Below are 22617 nucleotides of genomic sequence, written 5' to 3' on the forward strand. Positions count from 1 at the left end.
AGCATTCTCTCAAGGACTCTTTCATAAGGCTCTGGCAGCTGGGACATTCAACTAATGGACATGCTCTACCTTGGGGAATGATTCTGCCACACTCCTGGGATGAGTGATGATGCTGGGAGCCAAGCTAGGGGATAGGGAGCTATGGCTTGAATAAGGAAGAGAGAGGGCTTGGGGTTCAGAGGCAGTTCCTAAGAAGAGAAGGAGTGAAGTGGGTAAGACAACAACTGAAAGAAAAATAATCTGGTGGTCAGGAAGACACAGATACAGACAGACACAGGAGACGAGACAGAAGGAGAGAGAGAAAGAGAGAAACTCTTCGGAGAGACTCTGGGAACCACTCTGAGATCACAGGATTGTATGATTGGAACCGACCTGCATTTTCATTTCCACATCTGATCCCAATTAAACACCACCACAAACAAGAAGAGACAGCAGTCACGAGTGCCTGGACACTGGAGATTTATTCACAACCAGAAATCATAGGAGTCAGAGCTAGAAAGGACCTCAGAGATCAGCTCCTTAGTCCACCCTTTTTGTTCTGTTCAGGAGCTGAGGTATAGGAATGAACCTGCGGGCAGGCAGACTTCAGGAACAATGGCCCAGAAGTGGTTTTCCCAGGATGTGGTATTCAGGAATAAGGTAGCCAATTCAGAAGATTTGGGCCTTGATTCATGCTGCCCCCCACCAGCTCCTAAACTTGGTACCTCTTGGGAGAGATTTCTTATGGCTTAACCAAACATAAGGGACAGACACTTAACCAACAAGGGACTCCCTGGGTCCCTAATAAAACCTTCAGATTGTGAAAAATCAAAAGTTTACAAAGAGTCTGATTTATTTTGGACTCTTTCTTCCTGGTGTCCTCTCTTTCTCCTCTTCCTTTCTGATCTGGTTGGCTGTTCCCCCAGGCTCAAAAAATGGTGTTCTGGGAAAGGTTTACCTGGGAAGTTATAAAATGGTTACAAATGGATTTCTGTTCACACTAGAAATGACAACTACCCCTTGGGAACCTCAGCCTCAGTCAGAAGGCCAGCTGACAAACCAGCTGGAAGCCTCATCTGGGATGAAATCTCTAGGCCATGGACCTCTAGGCAGCTCAGCCCAGGAGGGGGAGTGTCCATCTGGAGGGGAAAGCAATTCAGACCTGTTGAGGGAATCACATATGAGTGGACTAGTTAGGCATAGTGAGGGCATCTAAGCAAGGGCCCCAATTGCCCATAACCTGAGATTCTTTGGCTGAAGGTCCCAGCCCAGTGGGCAGGGCCGTACTTCAAGGAGACTGAACCATTCTCTTCTGTGCATCAAACACGTATCTCTTGAAGTAAAGGCTGATGGAGATGTGTTGGGCAGGATCAGCTTTGCTACACCCCTCATCCTCCTTGGTCACATCTCCTTTTCCCGCCTTAGCCCTCTTCTTGGTGGTAGTAGTGGTCAGAAGCTTCTTGGTGTCAGGGTTAAGGCCATCTACAATACAAAACAGAAAGAGATGACTTCATCCCAAAGGCAGAGTATCCCACTGAAGAAAAGCTGACTTGGCAACATCCAGACTTTTCAAATAATGCTACTTCATGTCCTTCACTGAAACCTTGTCCTTACTATGTTACCCCAAGTGTTCTAGGCCTAGCACTGGGTCTCTGGTCTCCTTTTCTTAAGCTGACATGGTTTCTGTTTACACCCCTTGACTTTGAAATAATCCTTGTTCTCATTTACAGTTTACAAAGTGTTTTCTTCATAACAAAGTATTGTATTATCATCTTCATTTTGTATGATGAGGGAAAAGGCTCAGAGTTGAAGTAAAGCACTGCAGCTATTAAACCGAAGAGCTGGAGAACAGACCTTTTTCAAGCCCAAGCCTAGTTAATGCTCCCCATGGATACATGCTCTCCAGGCTCTGCCAGGGGGTCTCATGGGTCAATCTCTCTCCAAAGCTAGGAGCCACTAATAGTCCCACACATGGCCTTTGGCCCAGCTCATCCCTCATCATTTCACTCCCCATCAAGGACAAAGGGTGAAGTGAGAAGGAGCAGGAGGAAACACTGCACTTGAGAAGGGTTCTGGCTTCTAAACATGGAGCTCTCCCCTTGTCTTTGACTATTTTCAAATGTAAGTTCCATGAGCCTGATAGAAACGTGCCAAACCAGAGCGCTATCCAGCGGAGATCAAAGACAGCAGCCCATGGAGCCTCAGTCATGGCGGCAGGCAGGGGGAGGGCCTGCTCCAGGAGGTGCTTTGAAATGGACCTTTTTCCTCCCCAAAGCAGAGGCCAGAGAACCCGCTGGAAGCCAGTTCACTGCTGCCTCTTCACTGAAACATCGCTCCCCGGCACAGGGCCAATTTCAGTTCAGGCATTTCTAACCTGTTGGTGTCACATAACCTTATCTGAAACACTTAATCAGTTTCTTTCCCCCCTGCACTGAAATTTGGATCAGCATTCTCATACACTGGGGTGAACAAAAAGGGTGAAATGCTTGTGAGGGAATAGAGATGGAAGGGCTCTCCCACAGGTGAGCTACAGCAACAGGGCACTTACGGCTGATTTCAACATCTCTATATTCTGGGTTAGTTCATTGGCTCTACTCTGACTGGCAGCCATGGGGTAGTATAGCAAGTCAGTACCGGAACTGGTTTCAAAGTGAACCACCCCCAATTTCCTTCCTTTCCCAAACTCTGTTTGCCTCTACACCAGTGGAACTGGCTGGGGCAGTCTCTCTTCCTCTAACTACTTGGAAGCACCTAGAGCCTCCCTGCCCCCCAGAGTGCCATGGCTAGTGGAGAAGGGCCTGTTTTCTATCTGATGCCACAGGTCATCTATAAGCCACTCAGAGTATTCTTTATTCACTCAGACTGGTGAGGTTTAACTTTTTTACAGAGGGAGATATGACAAACTCACAGACTACTACAGCTGAGCAGGTCCTTGGAGAGGGCCATTGTCAGTTTGTAAGTGAAGAAACCAGAAGCTAGAAGTGATCTGCCTAAGGTCACAGAGCTAGAGCATGGCAAGAACGGAGAGCACCTAGGCCTTCTGATTTTAAAGGCACAGCTGCCTTTGAACTCCAATCTAGGGACACATGAGGACAGTGAACAGTAGTATTACATTAAAAAGAAGAGTCCTGGTTTGGGGAATCTCGAGCAGTAGTACATTTTTCAAACATGATCCAACTGTCATTAACTTTTTAGTAGAATAGTAAATGAAATTAGTCAATGATAAAATTTACACAAAAGCACTCTGAAACCTGCAAAGTGTCATCCAAATGATGGGCACTTTTCTTATATCTGCCACAACAAAGTACCAGGCACATATTAGTCTTGTGATGTCAGGCGATCGATTCCTCTTTGGGCAGCAGGGTCCTCACCTGTAAATGGGTGTGGAGAGGTTGTAGAAGATGATCTACAGGTTCCTTTTAGCTCCGACATTGTAGGGTCTTACATTTATAAAGGAAATATTTGAAGAATCATAGGTCATCTTCCTGGAGAGATGTACCTTCTTCAATCAAAACTGCAGTTATAACACAATGGACATCCATCACTTTGAAATTTCCCTGCGTGAAGAGCAGCTAGGTGGCACAGTGAGTAGAGCACCGGCCCTGGAGTCGGGAGGATCTGAGTTCAAATCCAGCCTCTGACAGTTGACACACTTACTAGCTATGTGACCTTGGTCAAGTCACTTAACCCCAATTGCCCTGCCCTCCCCCTCAAAAAAAAAATTTCCCTGCTTGTGTTGTTGGGTTTTTATTGATAGAAGCAACTTAATAAAAAATGGTCAGTTTCACTTTCTGCTTGGGTGAAATCCTCTCTAATTTCATACACTTTTCTATTTAAAAAATTAAAATAAAAAAGGCTATGGAAACATTATTTGTCCTGGGTAAAAAAAACTATCAGAATACAACTTTTAAGGGTTATACTTGCGACAAACGGGCTTCTATAAGAGCAAATCACAAATGTGTGTGTGTGTGTGTGTGTGTGTTTTATAAAAGGAAACCTCCCTTCTTGCTCAGGCAGCAAAACCCCCAAAGCCAAGGCCAAACTGTGTCTAATCTGTAGACTCCACACCCATTCCGTTCAGACAGGGTATTGTGCAAGGGTAGTTAACAGGAGAGATGGAAGAATGTGGTAGATCCTACAAGTGAAACCCTAGGCTGCTGGCCAACCCCAGTTCAGGTATTATTAAACTCACAGGTATCTAAATTACTTAATCAGATCCCCCCAGCCCTCATTCTGCAAACAGATTAGGTGGCTGGCATCAGACCCTGACAAATGGCATTTGCTGTTTTTTTCTCTCTGGTGCCAGGAGGTCTATGGGCTGAAGAGGCTCGGGAATACAGGGCGGCTCAAAGGGGCAGGCTGAGAGAGACAGGCGGGGGCACAATCTCCATTTCATCTACCTCCGTGGATTTCTCGCATTACACACAATGCATACTTTACATTTTATAAAACCAAGGAAATGAAGGGAAATATATCTGTCACCAAAGAAGACATCAGCCCTTTAATAGCTGAAATGACGGATATTTTTAGATGGAAGTCTAGTTTAACTCACTAACTTACATTAAGGGTCTAATCTCTCCTGAACAATGACAATGTTAGCTTGAATACACAGTGAGAAATCCGTTCCATTAATTAAGTGCTGTCTGTAAGGCTTGGATTTGTAGCAAATATTAATAGATTTCTTTTTCTCTCCATTGGACAATTACCTTATTTTTTCCAAGTTGCAAATGGATTAAGCTGAACAAGTTTGGGAGGACTTTTGTATCACAGCCATCAGGGCTCTAGGGTCTATGTGGTCGGAAAGTACCTGCACACCAATATTATTAACGGATGATCTGACATGGCAGGGCTGATGACCAGGAACTTCTCCGGCCCCATCTCATCCGTCACCTGCTATCACCAACAAACAAGCTCTTAGGAGTCTCTGGCCAAACACAGCCCCAAAGCTGCTCGCCGATAGGCTGACTCCAGGTCCTAGCAGGGGAGGCAGCCTTTAATCTAGCCTTTTCCTTGACTTTCTGGTGGCTATTCTTTCGCAGCTTTTCGTGCTATTGGAACGGAGCTGCTGCCTGGCTACTGGAGCTGAGAAAGGATTAGAGACGGCTGGTGTATTTCAATCCTAGGAAGCGCAGATTTTGCAACATTTGATTAAAAGGCAGGGAATGCGGATATGGCCTTTCAGAAGGAGCTCTGGATGCTTTGTAGGTGTAATGTGGGCAAGGGAAGGAGGGACACCACTAACTTGCTTGTCTAGCTGTGTGCTGCTTTTCCCTCCCTCTGAGACATCAAGCCCCTCCTGCTATGGCCCAAAACCTTCTGTCCCTGTGCCCCAGTTTCCCTGGCCTGGACAAGACTAGACTCTCCCTGATTAGAGCCAGCCACTGATGGCCTCAGTGGGTACCAGAGAGGGCTCCCTTCCTTTCTTGCTGCTCTGATCCCTCTACCAGCCCAGAAGGCTAGGACTAAGTTAGCAACTTTGCCACAAAGAGAGCATTTCTACGGATTCACTTAGGCCAACAGCACAATGACAATGAAACCTTACATCCATGTGGGTCTTTAGAGTTTACAAAGCACTTTCAAATCTCAGTTAATCCTCATACTGGCCCTATGACTGGCCGGACAGGAATTGTTGGTGCTCAGTTGTTCAATCATGTCCAACTCTTTGAGACCCCAAGGACAAGAGCATGTCTATACTGTCTGTGGGGTTTTCTTGGGAAAGATGTTGGAGGGGTCTGCCATTTCCTTCTCAGCAAACAGGGTTAAGTGACTTGCCCAGGGTCATATAGCTAGTAAGTCTCTGAGGCTGTATTTGAACTTGGGTCTTACTGACTCCAGGCCCAGTGCCCTATCCACTGAGCCACAGAGTTGCCCCTGGACAGGCACGATTATACCCATTTCATAGGTGAAAAAACAAAGGCTCTGAAAAGTTCAGTGACTTGCCTGTACATGGCTCTCAGTGTGGCAGAAGGGTGGGATAAAGAACTCAGACCTTTTAGCTTCCAACACAAGAGGATTTCCAATGGTGCCCCTTAGCAACAATCAACAATGGAAAAGGTGGTAGTAGTCAGCATATCTACTTTGCACATGGCCACCCATCTCTACCAACATTAGTACCAACTCCAAATCCTCCCTAGGCCAGAAGAGTCTGCTTGTCATCCTCTCCCTGCCATAGCCCCACCCTCCTCCCAACACCTCTCCTGGTAGGAGCAGGAGCGGATTACTAATGATGAAATGAACTTGGCCACTTTTCTTCATGGTATTACATTTTTCACCATGCTTTTCAGTAGGGGTGCCCCCCACCTTGAGAAAGTGAGTACCCATATGCCTGGTCAATGAGCAGTGACTCTTCCTGAGGACCAACACCAACGCCCTGGCATGCGTCCATCCACTTGTGTACAATACGCCCATCTAGGGCAGAGCCTTAGCTCTGAGGCCTCAAGGCATTCTGGGAGAGGAGGAGAAGTATTAGCTTCTTTTTCTTTTTTTGCTTAGAAACTTGATATTTAGTTTCTTATCTATACTCAAATCCAGATGAAGAAACCATCATATCATCAGGCACAAGCCTCAGCCCAAGAGAGTCAGGTTTGGCCCCGCAGGAGGGCCGAAAAAGTGGATTTAAAGTCAGTCTGGATAAGGTGTTAAAAACCTTGCCTTCTATCTCTACTACTGAGTAAGCATGTGCCCGGCTCTTTCCATTCCCAGAGACCTTTACGGATAATAACTCGGTTCTGAAGATTGGTTCCTATAATTTTCAACAAGATGAGGCTTAATTCTTCCCACATTTCCTCATGCTGCTCATAGATTCATAAAATGTTAAATCTGGAAGAGCCTTTAGGGGTCACATCTAGTCCAATCCCCTCATTTTACAGACAGGATCTTCCATCCTGCTGTTTATGCTCCCCGTAAGCACTCAACTGAGACCACAGTGGTCTGCCACCAGCCACATATCAAAGGTGCTCCTGAGCCTGAAGAATGGAAAAGAAAGGAGAAGCAAAGTCCATTAAATGGATTTTAAAGCTTTTTGCCTGATTTCTTTTAGGCACTGTGTACATATCTTCAGTTTAAATACAGGTGAAATAGCCTTGGAAAAAATAAAATTCTACAAAAATATAAGATTATGTCATCATCCTCACCATCATGCCTAGAATACTGTTCCCAACTCTTCCTATCAGAGTCCTATCTGTCATGAAACCCAGCTCAGATGGTACCTTTCCACGAAGTCTTTTCTTATCTGTCCTTCCTTGGAATGATTCAAAATTCTGTGTGGCTCACAAAAATTTTATATTAGAGTGATCTGTGTAGACATTGCAATCACCTACTATGCCTTAAATTCCTTGAAGTTTACCTTGCACATAGTAGATGCTTAATGTAAACCGGTTAAATGGAGGAACAAATGAGTGATTGTCATAGCCTTTATCGAATGTTAAAGCTGAAAGGTATCACTATAATATCGTCATGTCTGTGGTGAGAAAGTGAGGTTGCAGAGATGGTAAGTGATTAACCAAGGTTGTCCAGTAAGCCAGTGGTAGTCAGTACTGGAATCTAAGGCTCCCCGCTTCCAGGCCACACACTCTTTAATCAGAGCCTTCCATATGGTGACATGGAGAATAAAGAATACCAATTTGCTCATCTTAAGGGTTTATGTACATGTATTTACAATGATAAAGCCTCTATTGTAGCCATAGCAAAATGCTGTTGGTAAAAAAGGGATATGGACTTTAAAAAACTCAAACAACATTGAATTAATTTCTTGGTGCCCAGGCAGCAGAGAGAAGTGTCACTAGAACAGCAATACTGCAAATAGTACAGACCCATCTGCCCAGAATTCCAGACCACCACTGGCTTGTGGGAACTATAATCCCAGAAGAATGTCTTCAGTCAAGGCTACCGTAGACACATGAGCTATACTGGGGACCACAGGCAAGCAGCTGGAGTGGAAAACTGGATTGGGGGTGGGTGAGAGGCAGAGAAAGCTGTTTTTTTCCCAAAGTTCTCAAGAACAGAGCAGTCATCTATCCATCCGGAATGGTTTCCATTCATTTTTAGGACACAGCATCTCATCAGGAAGTTCCTAACAGTGTCAAGTATGTCATCGGACTGTCAACAATATGTGCGATCTTCCCTGACTCTTAACCTTCACAACAAAACCACTTGCCACACTCTGCCTTCCGTAAACCTCTGATCCCATCTTTCTACCCCTCCTCTAAACCCCCAGCATTCAAAGGCTTTTCCATCTTGCTAGCTTCTCTAGCTCTAATTGGTTTAGGTCTCAAAGTCTGGATTCTTTTTGTAGCATCTATTGATCACTTGGGCCTGGTCCAGGAATCCATCTTTTCTGGGAATGAAGGAGGCAGTTGAGAGGGGAGAGAGAGAGAAAGATGATCCAGGGTGCTCTATGGCAGAGAGGCCCAGAGCTATGATTAAGGGTTACAAGGGACCTTAGAAATCAGATAGTTCAACTCTTTCATTCTAAAGATGAGATAAACTGAGTCCCAGAGCGTAATCTGGCCAAGAAAACATAGGAAGTAATCAGCACAGCTAGATCCAAATTTGGGGGTCTGTCCACTCTAGCGTGCTGTCTCTTTTACCTCTGAAGTTCTTTCTAGTTCTAAGTCTATGATCTGGTCTTTCTGCTTTCAGGTATGGCAGAAACTCTTGGCTAATTTCCCAGGAGTGCAAAGATGATAGAGAAATTCTTGGTTAGTGTCCAACTAGAGTGAGATGACGGAGAAGGGATAGAGCCAATCACAAACACTCCAAAAAGTTGTCTTCTGTGAAAGCCCCTTGGGAGAGATGCCGCCATCTTCTGGTTACTGAACGAATACGTGCAAACCCTAGGGAAGGTGGTTGAGGCTGGAGGGGGGAGGTGGAGAAGAGAAGTAAGAGGGGAAGAAACAGAGGAGGTTTTAAATGCGGGGTGCTGACCCTGAGTGAAACACAGCCTACGGCAGTTACTTGGGAAAATGCTTCCATCGAGAGGGCCGTGGCCCTCAGAAACCAAGTGCCAATTGTGCACAAAGGCACAACGGCTCTTGCTGCGCTCTGCTCTCACTAGCGATCCTTGAAGGCACGTTTTGTCTCTTGGCTTTTGCTGCAAGTAATCAGGAAAGAATGCTGGAAAACAAAACAGATTCCCAAGTGCTTCTTGTGGGTGCCATAATTAATACACTCATCAAATAGTCCTGCAAATTGCTTCCTATTGCTGGCGTCACTTTCATGTCCCAGGCCAGACTGTTAAAGAAGGGTCCTCTTGTCCCCATTCCATTTACAGTGGGAACCAAGTCCTTTCCAAACAGGGCTGAGTAATTTGTACTGTAATAGGTCCCTGAGGTACACTGGCCAACTGAAAATGCTACATGATTTTCTGTCTTTTAATTAGAGGTTGTTAATAGATTTAGAACAACAGCAGCAGAAACCAAGCCAAACAAAAGGAGGAGGCTTTGAGAAGAAAGGTCAGAAGTTTCCCTTCCTGGGCTAGGCTTTCCAAGAGGTGGGGGGATATGAAAGTGTGCAGTGGTTTACTCTGAGACTGTCCTTTCTCTCACCCTGGGCAGATGGCATCTGGGGGTCTTGAGTAAGAGTTCTTTATCCTGCTCAATGGCCAGAGAAGTCTCCGTGTGCTGATGTTAAGTATTTGGAGTGCAAAGACTCCATATCTTGGGGAACCTCAACTTTAATCTAAATCAATAGAAAGAGAAATTACAGCTCCATTCAAATGTTGGGGCAGAGTCTAGGCAGGCATAACTATTAAGGCAATGGGATTGCTAAGTCCCAGGGATCAAGAAGGGTGGTAAAGAGGGAAAAGCGCTGGATTTGACATCAAAAGTTTTCAATTTGAGTCCTGATTCTGTTAGTAACTGTGACCAAAGACAACTCACTCTGTGGGCCTTTGGGTTTCCTTTCCTGTGAGATGAAGGAGTTGGAAGAGATGGTCTCTAAGTCTCTTCCAGGACTGACATCGTATGATTCCCAGTACTGGCTGTACTCCTAGAAGGAAATCCTCAGCTGCTGCAGATCACATCATTCCTACAATGTTCCCAACGAGCAGGGCTCCAAGAAGGAGCCCAGGTGTTCCTAAGGGTCCTGTTACAACGAACCACAATTAGTTCCTTAAGTTCCTGAGGTTAGAATGGCAGCAAGGAGACCAAACTGGAGAGGGTCTCCCAAGTTAAACAGATGAGTTTTGCTACTGTTAGGAGCAATAGTGGTAGTGGGGTGATGGTAGGAGGGAGAGAGAACAGGATTCTGAGCAGAGCTATAATCTTACTTAGGAAAGTAGTCTGGTATAGTGGGCAGGATGGATTGGAACTGGGATGAACTGGGAGTGTGGCAGTGGGAATGGAGAGGAAAGAATGGCTATCAAAGACACTGGGAACGAGAGGACCGATGACTGAACCATCTGCCAATGGAAAGCTCTGGGGAGTGGGGAGGAAGCTAGACTCGTAATGTGGTTCTGAGGACACTATACCCGCCCCCCTCCCCAACTGGGTACCACAACCACCGAGGTCTGATTGAGGCCAGCTCTGCTGACTGTGAGGTTAGTTCTTTACTTGGTTACTTGTGACAGCTGATCGAGTATGAGGCCAGCCTCAGGTACCTGTCCAGAGAAAGCCTGGCTCAGGGAGCACAAGTCATGTGGGGAGGAGCACAGCTATCCATTAGGTGGAGAGGAATTTGTCCTGGGCACACGGACAAAGGACTGAGTCCATACTGAAGCCCATTTTGGTAGCAGGGCACTTGTTTTCTTTTTCAGGGCCTTTTGTCCCAGTCTGACTAGTGGTGGGAGTTTTAAAGCCCAAGCCCATTCCCTCAGAAGAGAAGGATGCTTTGCTGGGAATTCGAGGGTAGCCACAAGCCAGTAGAGGAAAGAGGCAGATTGGGGGTGGGGGGAGAAGAGGGGAGAGTTTGCCCCTGGCACCCTGGCCTAATGTCAGTAGGAGCAGCTGACATTTCTGTAAAAGAGATGGAAAGGCCAAACCAAAATTCTTAAACTGCTTTTTATGTTGAACCTTCATAAATATATATAATATTAAGAGAGAGGGGGCAGGGAAAGCACAGGTCAGTACATCTGACTAGAATTCCAGTTAATTTATTCAAGTGCTTCAAACTGGAGCCCAGATCTGGGGCTCACTCAATCTGTTAGTCTTGCCTCCACGGGGAATCAAGACGGACGAGCCCCTGACTGAAGGTGGGAGTGAGCCACCTTCTATCAACAACAAGGACTTTACAATAAAAAGTAAAACTATCAGTGGGTTTACTTTTCAATTTGTACATATCTAGGATGGGGTTTTCAATGCAGTTAGGGGGAGGACCAGATTTTCCTCTCCTCCTATATATATTGTGTGTAAACAAATATGCAATTTGCTTTAAAAAGATAAGGTGATTAAATTCTTATCAGCCTTGTACTCTGTTGTCACCACAACAAAGGGAATTAGGAAGAGGAGGAAGACAAAAAAGCTTTTTATTTGAATTGTGCTCTCACCAAAGGTTCTCCACAGCACACTCGATGTTCTCCAAATGGGCCCTTTGATTGCTTTTTATTCAACTTGTTTGCATTTGGAGCAATCGCAAGGAAAGAGAACAGGCCACATTTTGATGTCTTAATGTTCCTTAATACCTCCTTTAATTTATATTAAGCTTCTTAACTGGGATGATGAATTCTTCAAAAACAAAAAAGGACCTTGTACAGAAATCTTTCTCACACCATGTAAATTGAAATTATAATGTATTCATGGTTTTGGAGGAAGGGGGGGTGGGCGACTAGGAAAACACATGCACAAATATATTATTTGGAAGGTTCTTCATTAATAAAGAGAAAAAGCCCACCTTAAAACAGCCTGGATACCAAGCTAGAGCATTGTATAAACAAAGACTCACATAATTACAGGGAAAAGGAGGAGAAGGGAAGAAGGAAGGTGGGGTATCAAATGTGGGGCTGTTTTATTTTCAATCTTTTAAATATAGTTTTCATTTATTTAATTCACACACTATATAATTCTTGTAGCCTACTGACTGGGTGTTGGAAACGTTGTCAGTCTATCTTCTTAAATGTTTTTTTTTGTGAATCCCAACAAGCTTTTTGTGCTTCAGTTATCAAGCTTTGTCTTTTTGTGCAATATATTTTTATACACTCACACACAGACACACAGACAAGGTCTTTTGAAGCTCCTTGGACAGGGGTCTCCCCCCGCCCCTTTTGGTACCCCTACCACTTAGGTACAGTGCCTGATAGGTAGAAAGTACTTATTAAATCCTCGCTGACTGATCTACTGGACTAATTCCCACTTGTATTTTCACATTCTATTAGGTGCTCAATAAATATTTGTGACTTGACCAGAATCACAGATAAGCTAAAACCTGGGTATAAGAGAAAAATGGAGAGGCCTGGCAGTGGAATATCTGAGCTAGTTAAGAGATGGAGGAATCAGAGATGTCTGACTTGAACCCACAGTCTGAATTCAGGTGCAGAACTAAAGTACTGGACAAGCTGCAGCCCACAAGTGGGGAGAATCTTTATACTGTTCAGTTGTTTCAGTCCTGTCCAACTCTCTGTAACCCCATCTGGAGTTTTCTTAGCAAAGATACTGGAGTGGATTACCATTTCCTTCTCCAGCTCATTTTACAGATAAGGAGACTGCAGCAAACAACAAGGTGAAGTGACTTGTCCAGGGTCACACAACCAGTAAGTGTCTGAGGGTGAGTTTGAACTCAGGGAAATGAATCTTCCTGACCCCAGGCCTGGAACTCTATTCACTGAGCCATCTAGCTGTCCCTGAGAGTACCTCAAGAAACCTTAAGTGAAAATGGGTATGTGCTGGGTTTAAGAATGAGGTAATCAGGCCACTAAAAAAATGGTTTTGAATTGTAGATATAAAATATATAATCTCTTCCACATGTGTGTGGAACCTGTTGAGGTAAAAGGTACTATATGGTTTTACACTTTTTATTAATACAAAGAGATCTGAGTTAACATAAAATAAGGAATTTCTTTCCCACATGAACTGAATTATAAAATCTGAGATGGCCAGGGTGACAAGGAGGGAGGAGGATGAATGGTCCCAGGGACTGTGCATGTGAACTCAAGTTGTTCTTCAGTTTTTTGCATGTCTCTACTATATGCATGTACGTGTTTATACCTAAAGTAAACATTTAAAAAATGAAAAATCAATTTTTGCACTTGGCAGTAAAAGGAAGTGAAGGTACTTCACTGCAGAGCTGTTATCTGTCCTGGAAAGTCTCTGGATCCTTCTGGTGCCTGGAATTTAAATGTCAAACTGAAATGAAAAGACAAGAGGCTCCTCCTCTCCATACAGCATGCGGACCTCTGCTCTGGTTACACACTTATGACTAATAGCACAATTCACAGTCTGGCCCCAGGTATGCAGAGCCCATTCAACAGGACACGTCACTGGGGATGGCTAATGCCCTCCATGCTGATTACCAGGGGCTGTGGTATGGTCTGGCCATGGGGTCACACTGTCCTTTCCATTGACAGGCCAGTGACGCCTTATTTAGGTGTCTGTTACTTCCCATTTTAATCCAACTCATCAAGGCCGAGGAGTTCTTCTGGTTTATTTCCAAAGAGTTAAGTTTGGAATCTAGAGACACAAGACTGAGTCCTGGTTCTGACACGTACTAGCTGTGTGACTATCAATCAGTCAACATTTAATGATTATCAAGTTCCAGTCCCTGCGCTGAGTGTGCAGATACAAAGACAAAAAGTGAAGTACTTGCTACTCTTAAGGAGTTTACATTTGGGAAGGTAATTGATATAAGCGGCTTACACATTAAGGACGTAGAAAATAAACATGAAGAGAATAAATAAAAACAAATACAAGGTGGTTAAGCATAAAGTGGTTGGGCGGGATCAGGAAAGGCTTCATGTTGAAGGTAGAGAGAGAGTCTGTGAGATGATGAAAGAGCACATTCCAGGTGGGAATGCCCAGTGCAAGGTTACAGAGACCAGAGAGGAAGGCTGTGGGTGAAGATTAGTTCACATAGTCTCGTCTGGCAGCCATGTGGAGACGGGCTGATGCAGGGCAGAGACTTGGGACAGAATTGTCTAGAAGAGAAGCGATAAAGGCTTGACCTAAGGAGGTGACTGCATGAGCTGAGAGAAAGGTCACAAGAAGAGATGTTATACAGGTGGAAATGGTAAGATCTGGCACTGATTGGATAGGTGAGATGATACATGGGGGATTAAGGAGTCGAGGATAAGCATCACATAAATGTGAGCTGTTATCTGGACTATCTATTTATCTACATGCATATATACAGATGTGTGGACACAATATGACATATGCAGAATGTCATATATGTGTATATACAAATATATGTGGGTACCCACACATATGGCTGAAAGTACAAAGAATTCAAACTACAAGTTAACCAAAGCACAATGGAGAGATGCACAGTGGGTATGTGTAGGTTGCTAGATATTACCAGAGAAAGGAAATACATGAACAGAAAGGGATCCATCATGGAGTGAGAAATAATCAACCCTAGGAGAGCCCACATGTGCTCTACTAGTCCTCATGCAATGTCAAGAGATGTAATGGAGGCCCCAGCATGTTGGATGGCCCTCCATGTGGAGGATTTATGAGAGGACAAGAAGGGTTGTAATCTGCATTACTGGAGGGAGTACCTGATTGAGGAGATCATGGGTCCTTTAAGGATTATAAATGTGAATCATTATTATTATCATCCAGAATCCCAAAGCTTTCCCTTTCAGATCAGACAAAGGAAGCATGGTTTACCTTCTCTCTCTTTCCTAACAACACTCTCCTAGTGCTATTCCCCTTCTCTGTCCATGCTGCACTCATGCCAGGGTACAAGAAAGATCATATTCAACCCTCTTTACCACTTAGTGAAGCACATAGGAATGGAGAGACGACAGTGTTACAGTAAGCTAGTTGCTACCAGGGCTGATGAAAATAAGTACACAATTCAGAAAGAGTCAGTGTCTGACAAAAGAAAGTTCTTTCATAATTTAATTATAGAGAACACAATGCTGACCATAATCCCGGCACCTGGGACTGGCTGACACCAGTCTTCAAAATAAGTTACCACGTGGAAAACAGTGTCAGTAGGCCACAAGTCTCTCCCTAGCCCTCCCTACGTTTCCCAGAACTATGGTAATGCTGATTTTGATTGCCTGTGAGCAATGCCAGTGTTAGGGATTGCATTTTCCTTCCAAATCATTTCTTCACAGCCCAAAGGCACATTTATTTTTGGCTGCACTATTAATTTTCTAGGTCTTACCCTGTCCCAGACACTACACACTATTCACAATAAACTTGTGTCCCAATCTAGAACACCAAGGGCAATTAAGGTATGAGACAGATGGACAGAGAGACAATAACAGTGAGTTTTCATATAATGAACTTAAGTTAATTCAATTCAATCAAACAGTTAACCTAAATTGCTCCTTTGGAAAGTTTTTTGAAAGCTAGTTTGTTGTCTGCTAAGGAGGAGAAAAAATTCACTTTTCAACCAAAACTCGAAGAGATAGATGATAATTCCACTGGTTCATAATTCTGTTTGATACCCTTTTCTTGTACTTCAGCCAGTTACAGGAATCAATCTCCTCTCAACCATTAACTGATCTCGGAATGCTTTTTCATCTCCATCAGGGATCCTTTGAGGTGAACCCTTTTCCTACCAGACAGTGAAGGAGGCTGCTTCAGTCTAGTGTTTATATCCTGAGAAAGTGGGCCCAATGAAGCAAGCCAGTAATAGCTGTAGAATCTGGAGCTGTAAGAGAATTAAGAAATTATCTAATCTAAGCCCTAACCCTTTCATGTAAGTCATGGACAAACTGGGCTACTTTGAGTTTTCTTTTCCCTGAAGGATTCTTTTTGACTGTTGGGCAAGGGCTTATTCATTCAATAAACATTCATTCATGTTTGCTACATGGAAACTTAGTGGCCGGGGAAGCAAATGAAAACGGATTGAAATCCTGCCCTTAAAGAGCTTACAGTCTGACCCTGAGCTTGCCAAAAGCCTTCCAAACTATTTTTAGAAACAAGCCAGACCTCTGGATGCCACAGAATAAGCAATGCAGGACAACTCTGGTCAGCACCTGGAATCAGGATGGGATCAGCTCAAATTGTACCATTACTGTGCTACAAAACCTTCAAAGCTCTCCTCTGCCAAATAAATTCAATTTAGCAAACATTTATCAATCACCTATTACGTGCATGGCAATGTGTTAGGGATGCAAAGATGAATCCCAAAGAGTTACTGTGAAGAAAGTGCTTTGTAAATTCTAGAGGACCATATCAATGTGAGTCACCGTTATTATTATTATTATTAATTATAAGACTGTCTTATAATAGTAGAATTTATAATCTACCAGATCCAAACTCCTTAGTCTGGAAATTATGGCCCTTCCAACCTTATTTCACACTCTCCATATCCTCTCTGCTCCATCTAAACGGAACCACTCATTGTCTCCTAAAACATATCTCATATTTTCCTGCCTCCATGACTTTCCTTAGGTTCTACTATGTCTGGGATGCCCTTCCCCATATTTTTTCAATCTTTATCTCTGGTAACTCTTAGCATGCTTCCAGACCCATCTTGAATGCGTTGTCTTCTCGGTAGCTTGTCCCTATCCACACCCCAGCTTGCTCACACAAGGGCCCTTTCTCTGAACATGGAACCATGAATTCATGGAGCCACAGAGCCTGAGCAGCCTGAGCCTGCGTCCTGGCTCTGCCATTGACTATCTGTGGGATCTGGGGCAAGTCCGCTGACTTGGTTTCCTCACTTATAAAATGTAAGGGTTGTACAGATAGATGGTCTAAGGATCCTTCCAGCTTTCACATTTTATGATTCTATGGCTATATAATGCAATCACCTGGGTACTCCTCTTATTAGATTATAAGCTCTGGAAGAGCAGGAATGTGGTCTCATTTATTCTGGGGGGCATCAGTGTTTTACACACAGCAGACACTTAATAAATACTGAATGAGTAAGACGTCTTCTTTAAAAATACTTTCTTTTAAAAAAAAACAATGCCATCACACACACACACCTACCTCATTTTTTTTAGAATTTTTAAAAATTCCTTATGGGCAGGGACCCTACCTTTGGAATGTTCTGCACACCTCCTAGTACACAGAAGACACAAGTAAACATTAAGCACTTTATAGAGAACAGAGGAGAGGTCTTGCAGTTTCCCCAGTACCTGTTTCCCAATCTAAGTTGCATTAGCAACTTAGAGCAAGAGCAGTATCAGGAGAGGGGTAAGGGCAGAAAGCATGGTACTGGGTTTTATGGAGGAGAAAATGGCATGGAGATGCACATAGTGGGTGGTGTTCACTCACTGGGGGAAAAGGGTCATCAATTTGAGGAAAACCAGATCAGAGGGAAGAGGGATACTTCTTTTAGGATCAAGGAAACCTGGACATGCTTAAAAGCTGAAGAAAAAAATCCATGAGAAAGGTTTGGCTGAGAACAGGAACAGGTGGGGCAGGGATGCAAAGATAATGGAAGAATCATTTCCCCTGAGACTGCAGGAGAGGAGGATGGATGCCAGGGAAGATATTGGGAGAGGGGGATAACTTAACTAGTTAATGATCGACAGCCTCCAGCTTCTCTGGAAAATGAGGACAAGGTCTTCAGGGTCTGGGAGAAAGAAAAGCAAGGCAGAAGCTTCCATGACCTGGAAGTCTGAAGCTGTGAATGTATATTCATAGAAATACAGATAAAGAGCTAGAAGGATCTCAGAGGTCACGGAGGCCTACGCCCTCATTTTACAGAGGAGGAAAATGAAGCACAAATAGTTAAACAATTTGCCCAGAACAAGCTAGCGAGTAAGAAAGCCAACAAAGGAGCAACAGCAGAGCCATCTCACAGTGAATAGGCCATGTTTTCCTTTGGATAAACGCATGGTAACAGAGTGAGGACATGGGGTGCGGTGGGAAAGCAAGTCAAGACTACTGATGAGGGCAATGTTGGAAAGCAGTCTTGGAAACCGGTGTGAGGAAGGTGTCTGGGATGGTTAGGAGGGAGGAAGTAGCTAATGGTTGGAGGAGGGAGCACAGATTTCTGGTACAGTCAAGACAGTTTTGTGTCCTAAGACTTGGGGGTTGACCAGGGGAGGGAGAGGGGGATGCCCCCAGTATTAACCAAACCACAGAAAATCTAAGGGTATCAGGTTGGGGTTCTACTCTGTGGCTGAATTTTGACTTATCCAACATTCAGTGTTCTCTGTGCTAACTCTTCCCTTCATTTGCAAAGGCATTTGAGAGCCTTAGAAACTCAAATCCAAAGAACTCTAATACTCCAGTTAGTGGAGCACAGTGCTGTAGGAAAGCATTAATCAGCTAGAAAAAAGATGAGAGGAATATCACTTACTCCTCTTTGGGAATGCTCTGAGGCCAGAAGAAGCCTGGAGAAGGGGAGCATGGCCTGGAGAATGATATTCCTATTGGAAGGAGGGAGGAAGACCACTTCAAGCCAGTGGGAAGAATGACAGATTTGGAGTCGCTAGACCTGAATCTGAATCATGGCTCGGTCACTCACTACCTGTGTGACATCTCTCTGACACGTCCCTGGGCCTGAGCTTCTTCATCTGTAAAATCAGAATGACCTCTAAGGTCCTTCCAGCTCTAAGTCTATGATCTCTAGTAGGAGAGTTCTCCAAGCTTGGTACAAAGCCTTTTAATTCCCGCACAAGATCTTCCTGTCCACTGAACTCCCTTCACCTCATTTCCACGTACTGAAAAGAAAGTGGAAAAAGGAGGAGTTGTTACTCAGTGTTCTGTGAAACTACCTCCCCAGGTCCATGGGCTGAGAAGGCAGCTACGCAGCGCCCAAGCAATACGATTTACAGCCCCGACCTTATCGGCCCGGAGATAAAAAAAGGCTTTTGCTGGAGAACCATGTAATGCCCTCGACCCCCTTGCCATCGGCGACAGGCCCAAGCTACCTGAGTGCTGTGGACAATGTTGGCCCGGGCACGGGCGCCCCCTCCCTTTCACCTCCCCCACATCCCATTCTAGGTGGTGCAATCTGCAATTATAGTGGGCAGCCTGCTCTATCCCCACTATTTATCGAGCTGAATTTTAATACTCCAAATATACACTCCCTAAATGTGTATACTCTTTAACAAGAGTTAATCTTCAATTAAAATACCTAGAGCAGAAACTAAGATAACTGGTTTAAAAGGTAAAGCTTATTGACAAAAAAGTATTCTTCATATTGCTTTTAAAAAAATTCTGCATATTAAAAATGTCATTTTTATGACTTGAAAAAAATCTTCAAGAATAATGAAGGCTAACAAAAGGCTGAAAAGCAGTAATTTAAAAAGCTCCATATGTGGCATCCTGATTACTGTATCAGTCCCATTTCCATAGCGAAGGGAGAAGTCACCTACCTGCTGGCTGTCCTTTCTGGTAACAGGGAAAGGGCAGGGAGGACAGCCAGTGAGGGTGGTGTGGGCTGGCAGCTGCTGCAGTGGGCAGCTGGGGGTGGGAGTTAGGCCTGGGCCTGCCCTCTGGGAATCCCAGCTCTGGTGGTCCCGGCACATGCACTTAATTTGAAAGCTTCTGAGTTCAAAAGTTTATCCTCTCTTTGACCTGCAAAGGTTTTCATACAGGAATGAGCTAAGGGTTGTATGTACGCTTCATACCACACAGGCAGAGAAGCTGATCAGCCACATTCACTCCCACCCACCCATGAATGTGCACATGTACACACACACACACACACACACACACACACACACACACACACACTCGAAGCTTATCAATTCATCGGAAGTTACTTAGCATCTGACCTAGCCAAACAGTAGAACTATGCCACCAGAAAATAAAGGCATAATGAATACCCTGTGTCAAACATCATATAAGAGCATCAAGAGATCTTTCAATTACCCACATCTTAGATTTTTCCTATTAATCATACTGGTTTGCTGGTGTTCGAGGTCCTTCTTTCCAAAACACAATCCAAGTCATTTCCATTCCCAAGTTATAACCACAGCCCATCTTTCTGAATCTCTTTCCTTGCAGATTCTTCATTCTCCCTCTGCCTCACACCATTTATGCAGGGACTAGAGGGGCTGCATTTCAATGAGGTCACAGTATCCACACACAAGAATCCCCACAAACTCCAAATCCCAGGGGTGGGGAGCGAGAATAGAATTCCTGCTTTTAGTTTGGGAACTACAGTCATAGAAGATTGGAGCTGAATGGGACTTCATCAAGTCCAACCACCTCTTTTTACAGATAAGAAAACAAAGAAGAGGTGAGGATGCTATTTTCAAGGTCTCAAAAACGCTGTTCAGAGCCCTGACTGGGTCTTAAGTTTCCTGCCTGAGGGACCAGTGATCTTTCCACTGCAGTGCACTGCCTCCCCAAAGCGAGAGAGGGATCCATTATTCTGTGGCCTGGGGAGGCCTTGTAAGAGATGAAGAAGCTTGGCTTATCTTGGATTTGCCAGCATCTCAACAGACTACACTATACGGTCATTGCCATTAACTAAATTAAAATGAAATCATGAGTTCAAATCCTGGCAGATCCATGAAAAGGAAAATAGTCTTTAAGTGTCTAATCAGCTTTCAGTTATTAGTATTACAAGAAGGAGCTAACGGCACAGGCCTTTGGTTTTGGGGTGCATTGTTGTACTGACGTTTGAATGTGGATATGTAGAGCATCCCAAACACAATAATGGTGTTGTGGCCTGAAGGCTTAGTTTCAGGGAACCACAAAGTCTCCAGGTGCAGTCCCCTTTGCCGCTTTGGTTCATTCTGCTTAAAAAGAGGAGGGGCCTGTGCTGGAAATAAGTTATCAACCAGAGGATTCTTTAAGAAGCAGTCTCGATAAAGTAAAAAAGAAGCTGATGGCAAGATGTATCCAGGATGAGCAGGGATGCCACTTAGGACCAGCAAGCCCTGGGTATGTTTGTTTTGAGAATATCTTCGTAATGTACAGTCTAAGAGAAACAGTATCACTGAATTGAAAACTTAGGGATAGGAGATGAAGGTCTCTCTGGTAATTATGGTAGAGGCTGAGGGGGCAGGGGGCCAGGATTTCTAGGTCCTCTTTTAAGTCCTGTTACCAGTTCCTGCCAAGACCTGCCAAGTCTCATGACCGCTGTGTGCCTTTGCTATATACATAATAACATTCCCTTCCAATTGAATAGCATTTCCTAGTTTTCAGTGAACTCTCACCCACGTTATTTCGTTCTTTCTTCACAACAACCTTCAGAAATAGGCAGAGCAGAGATTACTACTTTTTTTGGGGGGGAGGGTTCAGTCATTTTTCAGTCATGTCCAACTTTTGGTGGAACCCCTCCCCCTTCTTGGCAAAGATACTGGAGTGGTTTGCTATTTCTTTCTCTAGCACCTTTTATGACAAAACTGAGGCAATCAGGGTTAAGTGACTTGCTCAGGGTCACACAGCTAATAATTGTCTGAAGTTGGGTTTTAACTCAAGAAGAGGAGTCTTCCTGACTTCAGGCCTGCCCCAGGGATTAGCATCCCTGTTTTAAATAGAAGGAAACTAAAATATAGAGATTTGGCCAAGTCTGCATGACAAATTAGAAACGAATCTGAGTGTACAAGCCAGATTCCTTAACTTCTAATGTCTAGTGTTCTTTCTGCTACAGTAATATAAGTCTTTTTGATCATAAAGTGCTTAAAAATCCTCAAATGCCAGTACAAAATGTTCTTTTATACTGCAAATTTTATTGACATATTCCTAACTGCTCTAATACCTGGGGTGACACACACAGGGGTGTGAAGCAGAAACACTCCATTAATTCTAGGCATACACACAAACACGTGGGAAGGAGAAAGAGAAATCTAAACTATTAAACAGCCTTTGTGGCTACCCAAAAGAAATCTGTGCTGGACTGGTCCCTTATGTAGTCAATGTGGATTTCAAATACACTGAGTTGTTTAGTGGAACATTACTATTCCACATGTCTCTGTTACAAAATGTGGTGCAAAACAAATCAGACCCAATTCAATTATAATAATAATAATGATGATAAACAACTTTCACTTACATAGCACTTTAGGACTTACAACGACACTGTACAGACAGTGGCACTCAGGGAAGACTTAACAGGTCATACGTTAGTGACTGAAAATGGGAATTCAAACCAAGGCCAAACCCCTGGGGAATGGACAGCACAAAGATGCTATGGAGGGAACCCTGGTAGAGGACAAACTGCCTGATCAGAATACCAGAGGGGAAGATGGGGAGGCAGCAGAGAGCTGAGAGTCAGGGAATTAATTTTTGTTTCCCCAGCCTCTGGTGCACAAAACAAAATGACTAAGATGTTCATGGATTTTAAGCTTTCTTGTAAACTCACAACCTTGGGAGGGCGAGATCTTTCTAAACATCACATTTTGATTTTTCTGCCACTGCCAATCTCAAGTATAGCAACTACTCAATTGGATTTTCTGCTTGTGTTAATGACCAGAAAAATTAAAGAAAGCAGAAAGTGTGGAATCAAACGTTTTCTGACACCACCCCCATGTTTAGCTAATATCTCATACAATCTCAGACTGCTATACAGCTGGAAGGGATCTCAAAAGTCATCTAGTACAACTTTTCAATTTAATGAGTGTCTTGGCTGTGGTTGGCCTTTGCAGTAAAAAAGAATACTAAAAGCCAACAAAGC

General features: G+C 44.0%; 1 protein-coding gene across 1 annotated transcript in view; it reads right to left on the minus strand.

Annotated features, from left to right (window-relative positions):
- Positions 1-442: 442 nt before the first annotated feature.
- The window catches only part of EEFSEC (eukaryotic elongation factor, selenocysteine-tRNA specific), a 315808-nt gene continuing 293633 nt past the window's right edge, over positions 443-22617 (minus strand). Inside the window, exon 7 of the mRNA XM_036737959.1 lies at positions 443-1461. Coding sequence (XP_036593854.1) covers positions 1268-1461 — 194 coding nt within the window. The 3' untranslated portion in view covers positions 443-1267. The remainder of the gene's footprint in view (positions 1462-22617) is intronic.

The sequence above is a fragment of the Trichosurus vulpecula genome, chromosome 9 (genome assembly GCF_011100635.1).
Source record: "Trichosurus vulpecula isolate mTriVul1 chromosome 9, mTriVul1.pri, whole genome shotgun sequence".
NCBI lineage: Eukaryota > Metazoa > Chordata > Mammalia > Diprotodontia > Phalangeridae > Trichosurus > Trichosurus vulpecula.